We start from the raw sequence: 14,223 nt of genomic DNA, 5'->3' as shown, positions 1-14,223 counted from the left end.
TCTAAAGGTCAATATATCCTTCCTAAGGTGTGGTGCCAGTTCTGTTCTCACTGCTCCAGAGTTTTGTGTAACTGCAACATAGCTTCTGCATCCGTGTACTCCAGCCCTTTAGATACAAATACCAGCATTCCAAATGATGATTTTCTGCTCCTGTCTGTACTATGTTAAAAGATCTACACACCCAAACAACCAAGTCTCTTTGGGCATCCATTACATTTAGCTTCATACCATCTAGAAATTACCCCGATGTATCCTTTATTGGTCCAAAATGGACAACCTCAAACCTTTTGCTTACATGGAAATTCATCTGTCACAGTTTTGCCCTTTGACCGAGACTATCTCTTTGTAATTTTATGCTCTCACTTAGACTGTCGAAGTATAAGATGTGAATTCTTGAGAAAGACTAATGCCATTCATTGTATGAAACAAAACAGGACTGCATCAAAAATGTTATCTTTTTTAAAAGAAAACAGAATTTAAGAAAACTCAATTGTCTTTATGTTGGGTTTTATGAATAAATTTAGTGTAAACCTGATAAAGGTGATTTAGAGGATGGTTCCAGGGTTGAGGAACTTCATTTGTGACAAAGGATTATTTAAGTCAGAACTGCTTTCCTTGGAGAAAACAAAGCTGAGAGGAGATTTGAAAAATATTCAAAATCTTGTGAGATTTGAACAAAGTTGATGGGGAGGAACCGTTTCCACCTGTAAAAAGAGCAAGAATAAGCAGGCACCAGTCTATAGTAATTGATAAATGAAGCTAAAGTGACATGAGGAAAAACTTTTTCAAATAGTAAGTGGTTAAGGTGTGCAGTGCACTGCCTGAAAGTTAGATAGAAGTAGGTTCAATTGAGGAATTCAAGAAGAAATTAGCCTGTTACCTAAAAGAGTACGCAGAGTTACAGGGAAAAGGCAGGTGAACGGGACTCAGCGAACTGCTTATTTTAAGAGTTGGTGCAGATAGATGAATGGCCACCTTCTGCTTTGTAACAATAAGTGATTCTGTGAAATCTTCCTGAATTATGATTGGTTTCCAATGACTCTAATATCTTCTTTTGATAATTTGGTGAATACTACCAAAGTGTTCAAGAAGAGGAAACAAAGCCAATTAAGATAGATAAATACAACAACACTCCCACACAACCTACGTAACATAAAGTGTTTTGTTAAATGTTTAATGTAATTCAGAAATACATTTTGATATAGTAATCTTACACAAACTTTTCAACCACATCAGTAATGATTTCCTCTAGGAGCTAAGGCTTTAGCAGAAAGTAACCACTTTCCAGCTCGGTCCTGTTGGGAGGGGGTGGGAGAGGACAGGATGGGTCTTATTCTATTTTCCTTTCAGAACTCTCAACTATTCAGTGTAAAGAAAGCTACTATTGGTCCAAAAAGGACTAACTACAGAGACAGAGAAAACACAAACTGACCTACGCGGATCCAACCCCAAACTACATGGAGCGCTTCTGAAGAAATAAACAGAAAAATAAATTGGAGGTTTTTTGTCTTTTTCTTTTTTGAACAAGGAAACATTACATACTAATCGTTTCTGTGCTAAAATTTAACTATTACATTTCTGCTTCCAAGGCTTGCTGCAAAAGCAAGTGGACAGGTAAAGGGAAAAGCACACTTTAATTTACAGCTCAGTAACCTCCCAGCATCTCCGTGTTCTTCCCCCTCAAATTTACCAAAGTTCTTGGTTCCTTCAAGAACAAAAACATTAATGTGTACAAAAAAGCCTGAATTGCAGGATTCTGTGAACACACAAGCATAACTCTTCAAAGAAATTAAAAAAAAACAGCACAACACAAATCCCGGTAATAACATTGGAAAAATGAGAAATGGGCGCTTTTTGCCTAAAAGTCCATTATAAGTCACAAAGTCTGTTAATATTACAGCTGCTTTGAGATGCAATCCTGGCAAACTCTCCTCTTCTAAGTTGCAAAATCTGACCTCCGTGCACTCGTCCGCCAGAGTATAAAATGTATTATGTGTAGGTGTGCGAGAGACAGACAGACACTGGTAACTACAACCCAGAACTTCGTGCACACTGGCTGTACTGAATAGACAAGTCCCATTGGAAAATTGAAGTGCCTTGCTGAGTTATTCTAGAGACAGAGAGCAAATTTCACTCATCAATATGATGAGACTCTGCATCCCAAACTGAAAATCAGCAGCTTCTCAGTTTAACAGTGTGAAATCCATTAATTCAGACAAAACACAAGAATAAGAAGGCACAGGCCGCCAGTGAGCTGTGCTGGGCCCAGTCTGGAGTTCATCTTCAACACTGCCTAAAAAAACACTGGTCTGGGGTGTCCACAGAGGTGCCTGCAAGACCCTGGAGCAGAAACCTTGCAAGCGGAATAGTTCCAATGTTGCTATGTGCTTCCTGTAGTCTGTTTGTCATCTGTGTCACACGGGCCTGCATCAACAAGAAAATAAGCATTAATTGATATGTTTCCACCACATTTGCAACAATCATTTTTTTCCCTGAAAACTCCCAATTTAATGATTTCAGATATCCAAAAAAAAGATGATTTAGCACAACAGCTGTCTCAATAGAAGCCATTAGGATAATCTTTTTAAAACTATTTCCTCATTTTTTAAAAAAAAGTAAAAATTGATTGTTTTACTCTAAAGCAAATCAAGCCAAGTCAACCACTGTAGAATGTAGAACAGCTGTTAATTGATATTCTAGCATGGTAAACAAAAAGAATCAATTATCTGAACTGGGGCGGCATGGTGGCTGAGTGGTGAGCACAGCTGCCTCACAGCACCTGGAATCCAGGTTCGATTCCAGCCTTGGGCGACTGTCCTTGGGAATTTGCACATTCTCCCAGTGTCTGCGTGGGTTTCCTCCGGGTGATCCGGTTTCCTCCCACAGTCCAAAGATTTGCAGTTTAGGTGGATTAGCCATGCTAAATTGCCCACAGTGTTCAGGGAGGTTTGTATTTGGGGGGGGGGGGGGGGGGTCTAGGTGGGATGTTTTAGGTTCGGTGTGGACATGTTGGGCCTAAGGGCCTGTTTCCACACTGTAGGGATTCTATGATTCTAAACATTTCGAATCTGGCAGATTCATAACAATTTGAATAAGAATCGACATAGGTACAAGAAAACTTGAGAGAAATACATTGAATATAATCTTTACAACTTTATTTAACTGGAATATTCATTGAGAATTAGACTAGGAATGTTTTAGATATCAATGATACTTCTAAAATGTCTAAAATATTAATCATGGAATAGTTCAATTAGTCAGACAATTTAGAAGAACAAAAAAGAATGGGAGGCCTTCCAGTGAAGTTTCATAATCTTTTGAAGGGCATTCAGTACTATAGATAATATGGCAGCCAATTTGCACACAGCAAGTTGATAAACCAGTAATCTGACAATTAAGAAATAATTTTGTAAAAACTATTTTTGGCAAAGGGATAGGATACCAGGAAATATTTCATTGCTTTAAAATAATGCAGAGTCCAGTGAAAAGGCAGAGCATCTCAATAATTCTACTTGAAAAACAGTACACCCAATGCATAATACTTCATTAGTACCGCAACTGAATGTCAGCCTGGATTTTATGCTGATGTCTATGGAGTATGGTTTAAATTTGCATCCTTCTGACTCTCAGGCAAGATTGTTACAGTGAACCACAGACAATACTATGAAGTGCATACATCTTGTAATGGTGCAAAGCCTTATTTGGCTCATCAAACCACAAACTTGGTCAAATAAAAAAACAAAAGAACTGTGGATGCCATATGTCAGGAACAAAAACAAAGTTGCTGGAAAAGCTCAGCTGGTCTGGCAGCATCTGTGGAGGAGAAAACAGAATTAACGTTTCGGGTCCGGTGACCCTTCCTCAGGACTTCTGAGGAAGGGTCACTGGACCCGAAACGAAAACTCTGTTTTCTCCTCCACAGATGCTGCCAGACCTGCTGAGCTTTTCCAGCAACTCTGTTTTTGCACAAACTTGGTCAGCAGTTTTATGTATCTAATCTTTAGCATTTGATGATGTATAGCTTAATCTCACATGGTCTCTTAACAATGACCACAGATCTTTCAACAGAGAAACAGGTCTTCTATCCAATCAGGTTTGCCCTAGTGCTTTTCTTCACATGTACCTACATTATTTTCACATTCCTGTTCAACTGGCTTAAACTTTCCGATCACTTCTTTAAAGTTACTGTCCAATTATCTTTTTAAAAAATGTGCTCTTCTTGCATGTGATTTGTTACAGAACTTCACAGTCCTCTAAGCTTCATTTTAACATGAATATTTTAAAATTGTGCCTTTTGCTCAATGTCTTTCACAGCAACGAGCATAATCTATCATTAAGAATAATTCATCATTTTAAATACTTCTATAATATTAACTCTTAGAAGAAATGATGTCTGGTCAGAAAAATAATTTTTCATAGTCCTATAATACTCCCAGAGGAGTTCCTTAGGGAAACATTCATTGCCTAACTAGCCACAAACGTAGAGGTGTATGATGACGTATGCTTAGTAATCAGCCTCACTCACAATCCCTCGAATTCTGCGCCATCCTACAGCAGGAACTGGAAAACGATGACACTTGTGCGAACAAATGCGATCAACAGTCATAGCTGTTTAATGTGCAGCGAGTCACTAATTTCCACTTAATTCAATGCTCAAGTCAGTTAGATCATGAATTTATCAGTAATTGCTTGGAGGTGCTATTCCTGCAAAGAAAATTGTGCAAAATGGTATGATTTCATTTAGAACACAGTTTGTTCCATCCAAGTGATCTTTCAATTGGATTCAATTATTACCCTTCGCTGCTGAAGATCTGTGGTTACATTATGTATCATCTCTATAGCATGAGGTGTAGCAACTTACTGAGAATACCATGTCAACAGCTTCTCCCAGAAACCCACCTAACACTATCTGGCTCCATGAGAAATGATCAGTATTTATTATCAACCAACATCATACTTACCACTTGTTGCTGTTGCAGGAACAATAACCTCATCGTCATCATCGCTATCTTCCTCATTTGACTGTGTCACCACTGACTCTGAGACTATGCATGGAGGTTCTGGTTCCTGTTCACAACGACTTCGCAATGCCAAAATGCGGTGATGTAACGCTGCGTAAAGTTGCCCTGCATCCTTTGAACTGGCCTGTGAGGAATTCAAGAGATGCCAAACCTTGATATTATAAAGCACCTTTCTTGATTTAAACAATAATATCTGTAAGGGAGTCTGGGTTATGGCCACTGTATGATGGAGTCAAATAATTTATTTTGGTTTGAAAGCAATTATACGATGTTTCATCTTTCTCAAGTTTATATCATGGAATCAAACAGATTACTGTCTTAAAAAAGTGGAAGAAGGAATTTTAGTTCCATTAACATTTGCACTCTAAGGTGCAATTTTGATGAAGTTAAGACACAGAATAATTTTCATGCAGTATTAGCATTGAGCATTCCCAAAGCACATTTCATGGATTGATGCCAAGAACAACATTACCCAAATCAAGCTCTCTGATTTAGCATGGATTAGTACATAAGTAAATTTCCATGTGGATTACCCAAAAATATTTCTCGCTCGAAGTCTCAAACAACCACCGTTTACAGGACCAGAATCGTTTCCTATTTCTAGTAAACATTAATTTTAATGAGGACCCAATTTACTAACAAATCCTATACAATTGTGAACTGTTAAACAATATCCGCTAATTCAACTAAATAAACAAACTGATTTTTATCATCCCCCACAGTTGTGGTAGTAGTGGCAGCAGTGTAACAGAGCAGAGAGCGCGAGTGAATGCGAGAGACCGAATTATCTGTCAGTATACTGGGCTGACAGGCCTTCCACCCTGATTTTTGCTTTGGTGGAGCCTTCTCTTTTCCTCCCTTCTTTTCTACATGGCTCTGCACCCCACTGTTCCAGTAATTCACATGCTACCTGTATCTTCTAACAGTTCTCCTATTCTATTATACAACTTGTTCTCTGTCATGAATATCACTTGTCAATTTAACCACCAACCACTTTCTTAAAAACTCTTTATGAGTCAGTCGCCTTGCATGTGAGTGTGTTTAAGTGTCTGTAATTTCACAAACATTCATGTTGGTGTGTTTGTTTGTGCACATCACTTGTGTATGCTGGTGTACCAGCATGTGATTCCACTTGTGTTTTTTAAGCCTATCTGTAGTGTGTGCAAACTTTGATTTGATTTATTATTGTCACATGTACTGAGATACAGCAAAAAATATTGTTTTGCATGCTAACCAGCCAAAATCATACATTACGTAAGTAAATCAAGGTAATAAACCAGAGTGCAGAATATAGTGTTACAGCCACTGAGAAGGTGCAAACAAAGATCAACTGTAACTTGTGAGGTCAAGTTGCATGCACATATCTACCTGTGCTTGTGTGCTCATATGTCTCTGTCCTCTCCATTCCTAGTGTTTTGTTCCTTTTGAAAACCCTGTTTTGCTTAAGTACCTGACATGACCTTGAGGGTTTCCAATATTTTCTTTCTCCTTTTCTCTTCTACTTGCTCCTCAGTCTTTGCCAGTAAAGTCTCATTCCCTGCCTCTTTCCAATCCAGTCTCTTCTCCACAATCCATTTCTACTCATGCCTCTATCCCAATCGTTTTCTTTTCAGCTGTCTCTTGTACTTTCTTGGCCCATTCGACTCATGTCTCTATTACCTTCTATTTCTATTTGCCGATCTCAAAGGTCTCTTTCCCCTTCTGCTTGTCATTACTTAAATTGAGGACTTTGAAGCATGGCAATGGATTTTTGTGCAGATATCCAGCCGAATAAAAGAAAGATTTAAGTTCAAGTTCTTGTAACATTTAAAATTAAGCACTACTGAGACATATACCGATATGAGAAAGACTTTGACACCCTGGTCCTCAGCATCCATGGCTGTGATTCGAATGCTCTTCTCACTTGCTTTATCAATTTGCATCTGGGCCCAGAGTTTGGTGTTTAGAATTAATCGAAGGCTGCCCTGAGTCCGCATCACTACAACAACAAAAAAATGCACTGAAGATATAAAATCAATGCTGTACTGAACATTTACTGTAGATTAGTTCTTGTTGTGCAGATATTGAAGCATTTTAAACAGCTGAGAATGAAATAAATACTTTATAATTCATTGGCAAAGTGCTCTAAGCTAGCAACATTACTATGAGGCATTTCATACTCATACATTCTGTAACAGTAAAGACGCGATGGATTGAATATTTAATTGATTATCATCTTCCTCACTCTTTGGATGGAGGTGTGCTTCACTCAGTAAGAACTGAAAAACCTCAAAGAGTCAGCCTCCTGAAAAGAGTTTCACATTTCATAGCTTTAGTGTTTTACGTAGTTCCCTGAGTTATACTCACAGTTGCACACTAAAAACCACTTTGAATCAATGTCGAAGTAGCAGTGTGACAAAATCTTTTGAAAGAAATTAAAGCTATGTAATTACCTAGCCTGTTATCAACTACGGGGCTAAAAAATTAGAGTAATATCTTTTAGAACATTTATACTTTGCGTCATCAGCTAATTCCAATATACTTCTTCCTACGCTCAAGTCCTTGTCATCCGGACATACCATATGTAGTAATTTCAAAGTATTCTCCAATCCAAGCAACACTCACATACATGAGCACTCTGATTTCTATCCATCAACTGTATTCAACTGCTACTTTTTTTTGTACTGTACAATCTGATGTTTTTCTCGCAAGCTACTTAGACTGAATGAATGATGTCTGAAAATCCATACATACTAAAGCCATTTATCAATCGAAAATTCTTAAAGAAAAATCAAATTCCTTTACTAACTTGATACCAGCTGTCATCAATTACTAATTTCACTTTGAACTATATGTCCAGGAGTTTACTCTCAATGAATGTTTAGATTTTTTTCTACAACTGAAACAAACAATCTATGACTTCAAAGCTAATCATACCGATTTTCATCGCCAGTGGTACTGGCCGTCTACCCTGTACATCATGATTTCTTCCATACTGCTTAAATCTCTGAAGGTCAATAAGTGCCCATCAGTTAATAATGATTTTCAATCTCAACTTTTTCCTTCAACAATTCACACTCATGGCCTTTAATGTCACACATTATTTTTCCTTTTGTAGGTAACTTATTTCCCCTCAATTTTTGACAAAATACAAAGTTAGTCACAGGCTTAATATTTTGCACTTCTCGGTAGGTATCAGAAGTGACCCAACACAGGAAAGTATTCTTCATACATAGAAGGTATTTTCCCCCTACGTTAAAGAATTACAGGAGAAAACAACCACTGTAGAAATATTGCTGCCTTAAAGTGGAGTACAAAGTCCACAAACCTAGAAATATAAGTCTATACAACCTCTCAAAACCATTCTGACACACATCCACATCATAACTTATTTATACCTCGACCCACAGATGTTTGGAACAGCAGTAACTTCTATATATTGAGTATCTGTGGTACGTATCCTGCACAATTCTGGCTTTAATTTGAAGGTTATTCCCACCTCTTCTGGATTTCTTGGAAATGAGTGCCTGACCAAATCCCTAAATTGTTTAATCACCAAATCTTCTAAACCTAAGGTATTATGAGTCAAGCTAATGTGACTATCTTTATAATTTAGGCCAAGAAACTGTGTTACCATTCTTGAGTGTGCAGGTTTTAAATGACTCACTAAGTTCTGATGTAGTAGACATCCCAAGTGTCAAGAGAAATTCTGGAGTTGAGTGTACAGCCTTCAGCAAATCTTACCTGTATTGCCAGCAGCTGACAGTAACTAGAATAGGAGTAAAAGATATATTGCTGAACATCTATTACTTTTATAGTAGCACAAAACAAAAAGAGCATGATCAGTACCAGCAATCGCAATGTCTTTGAGCTGAACCTCAAACATTGTGGTACAATGTGGTTGAAGCTCAATTAAGCAATTGTAAGATGCAGTAACTAATAGAATTATCCTGTAAGAACAAAAGTTTTTATATCCTCGTATAGTTTTGCACCAATCCACAGGACACTTCTCAAAATATTGCTAGAACACAATCTCAGACCCCAAACTCATCTGCCTCTCCATGAGCACATTCTCAGGAGATCTCCTAATAACATTTTACAAGATTAGTATTTGCACACGCTTCATTTACTGCATAAAAGGCATTCAAATACTGATCTTAATTAGGCTGTCATTTCTAGGTTTCAATCCAATTTCTATATTAAGACTCTTTTCAAGGGAATTCTGAAGTGCTAGACAATTAGTATCTTTTTCGAGTAATATTGTGTTTTGATTCTGTTTGAGATGATAATCAGTGCTTTAGTATGCTGATGGCACTGTATGGCTCCAGCGTGTCATAAAGTAAGTTGTCAAGTGTGTGTAGCAGAAATCTGCTTAATATGTTGTTCACGAAGAATACTGTATAAAGGAATTCATTTTACAAAGTAACTCAAAGCTGGTGGAAAAAAGATTACTTGGAAATTGTGGAAGACCACAAGACCTTTGTAGTCCAGCCTACTTCTTTCAGAGATTACAGGCCTGATCCAAGTTTTATATCCATATCACAAGAATTCAGAATACAATCTTTTTAAGATGGATAGCAAATATTTACAACACACTACAATATTTCTAATGTTGGCAAAATAACAGCATTAATTAAGCTAGATTTTAGTCCAAGAAAAATATTTCAGCAGGTATGAAAAATCAAGGTCCCCATGGATGGCTATACAAAGGATACAAATCTATTCCTCTCATGTAGTTCTTTCCCACACAATAAGTTTTTGCATTTCGACAAATAAGTTATTTCCCAAGTCCAAATACAGTATGCTACATAGAAGAAAACAATAAGTAATGTTATTTTGTCGTTGCATTTCTCCTCTCCCCAGTAACTCAAGCTTTTGAGGTGTTGGAGGTCAGTTAACTGTCATCAGCTAACTCAGGACAGGATGGGCATCAGACATCCGATTTAGCTCATGTACATGAATAATTTTCTATAAATTGGGAAGTACAGGTACAAATCGTTTGGTTAGGATTGTGTGTTTAAGGCTCCTTAAGTACTTACAAAAAGAAAAATCAAAACAGGATTTGCACTACTTTTATGAGATACTGCAAAACTCAGAAAACCAAAATTTCTACTTTCTAGGTTATAAATTTTAACTAACCAAAAAAAAATCAATAACTATTATAAACAGCAAGTGTCATTAAGTATTATCAGTAATGTCAACAGAAGATCAACTCATACCTAGCCTTGACTGCAAGGCTCCATCGTCAGCAGATGCCATGTCGTTGAGTCTCAAGAGGCCTCTTCCTCTCTCTACCCAGGATTGTGATGTCTTGTCAAAAACAAACAGCTTGCATTGAATCTGAAATTAATCAAGAATATTCTGAAGTCAAAGAATATTGCCTTCCCATAAATTGCCAAGAAAACTTTTTCTAAAAACAGAAATGGTAGCACAGCAGGCAGGCTAACGGGGCTAGTGATCTGGAGACAGGAATTCAAATGCCACAAGGAAAGCTGGATAATTTAAATTCAGCTAATTAAATAAATCTGGTTTAAAACTACCAGATTGTGTTAGTAACCTATCTAGTTCACTTATGCTCTGTGGGAAGGAAATCAATTGTGCTTACCTGTACATATGTACAGGTAAGCCTGTATGTAATTGCTGTCCCACAACAATATGGTTGATTGTCTGCACAAATGGCCTACACCAAGTTCTCTGGGAAGATGACAAATCCCCCAAGCACTTAATTCTTATTTATAAGTAATTGACTATAAAAATGTTAATGAATCTTCAAAACGTTACGAGCAGCCTACTGCAGTAAAATTCCAGATTGTTGCTTGGCAAAACGCATGCACCTTCAAGGGAATATTGTTAGGAAGCCACTCAAATTATGTCAAAGGCAATTGGGAATTTGCAATAAATGCTGGTTGGTTCACCTTGCTGGTGATGCCCATGTCCGGGAAAAATTCAAATCCAATGAAATAATAGGAAATGATCAAGCAATCCAAAAGCACACTTCCACCAAACTGCCAAAGTCAGTATAAAATCTGCTTGTTTCTAACTTGAATACTTCTTTGAAGTTTTCTCCAAATTGCTCTTTCCAGTGGCTCTTCCAAAGCTTCCTCATACTAAAGGCTCTTGTAAAGAGCCTGCCTGTCACCTGGGCCTGCTCACCACATAGCCTAACTGATATCAGAATCATATCTAAGGCATTTTGATTGGTAACCAATAAGATTACCCAAGGCAAAACCATAAAGAGTTGGAGAATATATCACAAGCCTAGTGTCACCAGACCAAATGAGAAGGCATATGCAAAAGGCATGGAGAAAAACTGTTATATTACATGATTTTGATAGTGTCACTCAATTCTTGAAAGTGTTTCTTCTTTTATGTGCAAATAGCTATAGTCAATCAAAAGGATGGAGTGGGCCTAAGATATATAGTGTCGTTTGAAGAAGTTGACACCGTACAACATCTAGGTTAAGCACACACATCTTCCAAAGATCAATTGTTTTTGTAGCCTCATTTTAGTTGCATGTCTCATTTAGAGGAGGCAATAGAAGGCAGACACAGATTGATGGAACAAGAAACATTCATTAATAGTTTTAAATCAGATGGGCACATATGGAAATACCTTTGAATATGGAATTGAATCTACAAAGGAAGGTTATATCAAATGTTATCCAACACTATTCCTCAATCTACCAGTCTCTTAAAGAATATTAAAATTGTTACATAGACCTCTTGATACACTTAGAAGAGCTACAAATACATTTCCCATGCCGATGCCAATGTCAAAACGGTTACTCCGAACTATTAGTTATAAGTTATGTCTACGTGTAATCAATATATGGCACCAAGTGGTGATGTAATGTGGGGAAAGGTAAAAGCACTGCTAGAACTTCGATATACCTCCAATTTTTGAGAATTATTGTATATGTGATTACTTTTAAAATACAAAACAATCACAATATTTGACGATTTTACAGTTCAATACTAATTCTCCTTCTCCAGTTTCTATGGATGTTTCTTACAGTACCAATCAAATAAAGATTTATTTCTTTGTCCTGAGGTAGCTGTATCTTTCATCTGCCATAAATAATTTTGGATGGACTACTCAACGATCAGTTTGACATATTTTCCCTTTGTCATCTATACATTTTTATGAAAAGATGACCAATGCATACAAAAACCTATTTCCATACTACAAGATGGTTCCAACCATCTTGGGTTCTAAAAGATTCATCAGTTTAAAAATGTACTGAATTCAGCAAAGTGATTGTTGGTACTTTTGACATATATAAAGCGATCTACAAAGTACTATAATATTCACTAGAACTCAGTATTGACTCTTAAGAGGGTAATTTTATTTGGACATATGCTTTCTGGTTTGCACTGGTCTCTTCTGAAGAAAATAAAAATGAGAACCCTTAATTTAAATGGACATTCTTAGCAAACAACTGTCTAATTCTTCATGCCAATAGAATTAGTTCAAAAAGCTCATTGACTCCCTTCTGCCTGGTCATAATGTGGACATGTGGTCACAGAACACAAGTACCACCTCGAATATCTGTCCATTTTACTTGCTACCAACCATACTTCAATAAAGCAGGAGATAATCATCTGACAGAAAACTCACTGTAACAGTTAACCATTCATTCTGACGACAGCACCAGCAAGTATGGATAGCATCCATTTGCTAAGAAGTTGTGCTAACGTTGGGTTTCACTACAGCAGATTAGTATCCCCCTTGATCAAAGTTTGTCTGTCTGTCATACCAGATGTGGCTGGATCCCACACAATTCAGTGTCACTGGTCCACGGAGAAAATAAAAATGAGAACCCTTATTTTAAATGTTCTATTAAGCAAACCACAGTTGTTGACCACATGCAATCTACTTAACACAGTCAGAGTCATACAGCACAGAAACAGACCCTTCGGTTCAACCAGTCCATGCCAAATATAATCCCAAACTAATCGATTCCCACCTACCTGCCCCTGGCCCATATTGCTCCAAACCTTTCCTATTCATTTACTCATATAAGTGTCGATTAAACATTGTACTTGGGTCACATCCACCACTTCCTCATAACTGACTCAGGACCTCACAATGATATCAACAGAACCAGAAAACTCATTACTTCTGGTCAAGGTTAATCTCCAAGTGCAGCAAAAGTCTGACAATCAACACCATGGAGATGACTATGTTCTCAAGATAAACATGTAATATCAAATCCAAATTCAACACTTTATAATGAGAGCAAAATATTTAGGAATTATCTAAATTAACAAAGTTCTAATGGAAAACACAAGCCAGAGCCTTCAAAATGCATGATCTGGAAGTAAATATTTACATAAATCCATGCCCATTGAATAACATGATCATCCAAACACATTAATTACCACAGCAAAATAAAAATAAAACAAATTTGAAAGCTCAAGATTACAGCACTGACCATACAGCTGCCTAAAACTCAGTGGAAATTTGTAAAGGCCCTTCTAGAGTTTCAGAAATGAATTTTACCAAGGACTGCAGGCAATACTTCAACATTTCGCAGCTTCTTAACAAAGCAGAAGAATGAACTGGTACAGATGGCAAGATGTTGGAACAAAAATCCAAATATGTTACCACAGGCAGTTGATAAGAAGTAGATGCTTGAGGTTAACATGAGACTTACATGGAATCAAACACTTTAAAAAAGAAGTGGAAATGGAATAGGGGACAGTAATTGGGACTAAAATAGTAATAGCCGCTCTGGCCAACAAAACTGCAGAAGAGAGTTAATGAGCTATTTGTACTATTGCTGGTCATATCAAGAACTAGGCAGCCATTTGCCACTTTAAATTTTTCAGTAGTAATCTTGGTAATAAATTTCTAGATTGGGCAGCTACAAAGAAGGAAAATGTAAAAAATATAAAATTTATTAATAGTAGTAGAATGGACAGCACTAATCAAGAATTAGACAAATTAAATACAAAACAGACATTTTTGGAGTTTTAATCACATACCTGCAAGACATTACTCTCAGCTTCTTCACCAGTGATAACTTCCACTTTTTCCAACAAGCATTTCTTGGCTGTTGCTTTGGTATAAGCAGCTGCAGATTCTTCTAGTGATTCAGTCACATTGTTTACTGGAATTAAACAGAAGTTAATTACTCTTTGCACATATCTGGAGCTTCAAATACTCCATGTGATTTCTGGTTTTCAAATGCAGCAACCTTTGTTCCACAAGTAAATGCAG

The 14,223-nt window shown here is 37.1% G+C and overlaps 1 protein-coding gene across 2 annotated transcripts in view; it reads right to left on the bottom strand.

The window, feature by feature from the left end:
• Positions 1-1,160: 1,160 nt before the first annotated feature.
• The window catches only part of LOC125465925 (ran-binding protein 3), a 92,387-nt gene continuing 79,324 nt past the window's right edge, over positions 1,161-14,223 (bottom strand). For both annotated transcript variants that reach the window (XM_048559931.2, XM_048559932.2), the window contains 5 exons: positions 13,989-14,113; positions 10,220-10,340; positions 6,857-6,999; positions 4,962-5,145; positions 1,161-2,424 (listed from right to left, as the gene is read on the bottom strand). In XM_048559931.2, coding sequence (XP_048415888.1) covers positions 2,381-2,424; positions 4,962-5,145; positions 6,857-6,999; positions 10,220-10,340; positions 13,989-14,113 — 617 coding nt within the window. In that variant the 3' untranslated portion in view covers positions 1,161-2,380. The remainder of the gene's footprint in view (positions 2,425-4,961; positions 5,146-6,856; positions 7,000-10,219; positions 10,341-13,988; positions 14,114-14,223) is intronic.

The sequence above is a fragment of the Stegostoma tigrinum genome, chromosome 30 (genome assembly GCF_030684315.1).
Source record: "Stegostoma tigrinum isolate sSteTig4 chromosome 30, sSteTig4.hap1, whole genome shotgun sequence".
Lineage (NCBI taxonomy): Eukaryota > Metazoa > Chordata > Chondrichthyes > Orectolobiformes > Stegostomatidae > Stegostoma > Stegostoma tigrinum.
Note: the sequence above shows the minus strand (reverse complement) of the source record. Positions and strands in the feature narration are given on the sequence as shown.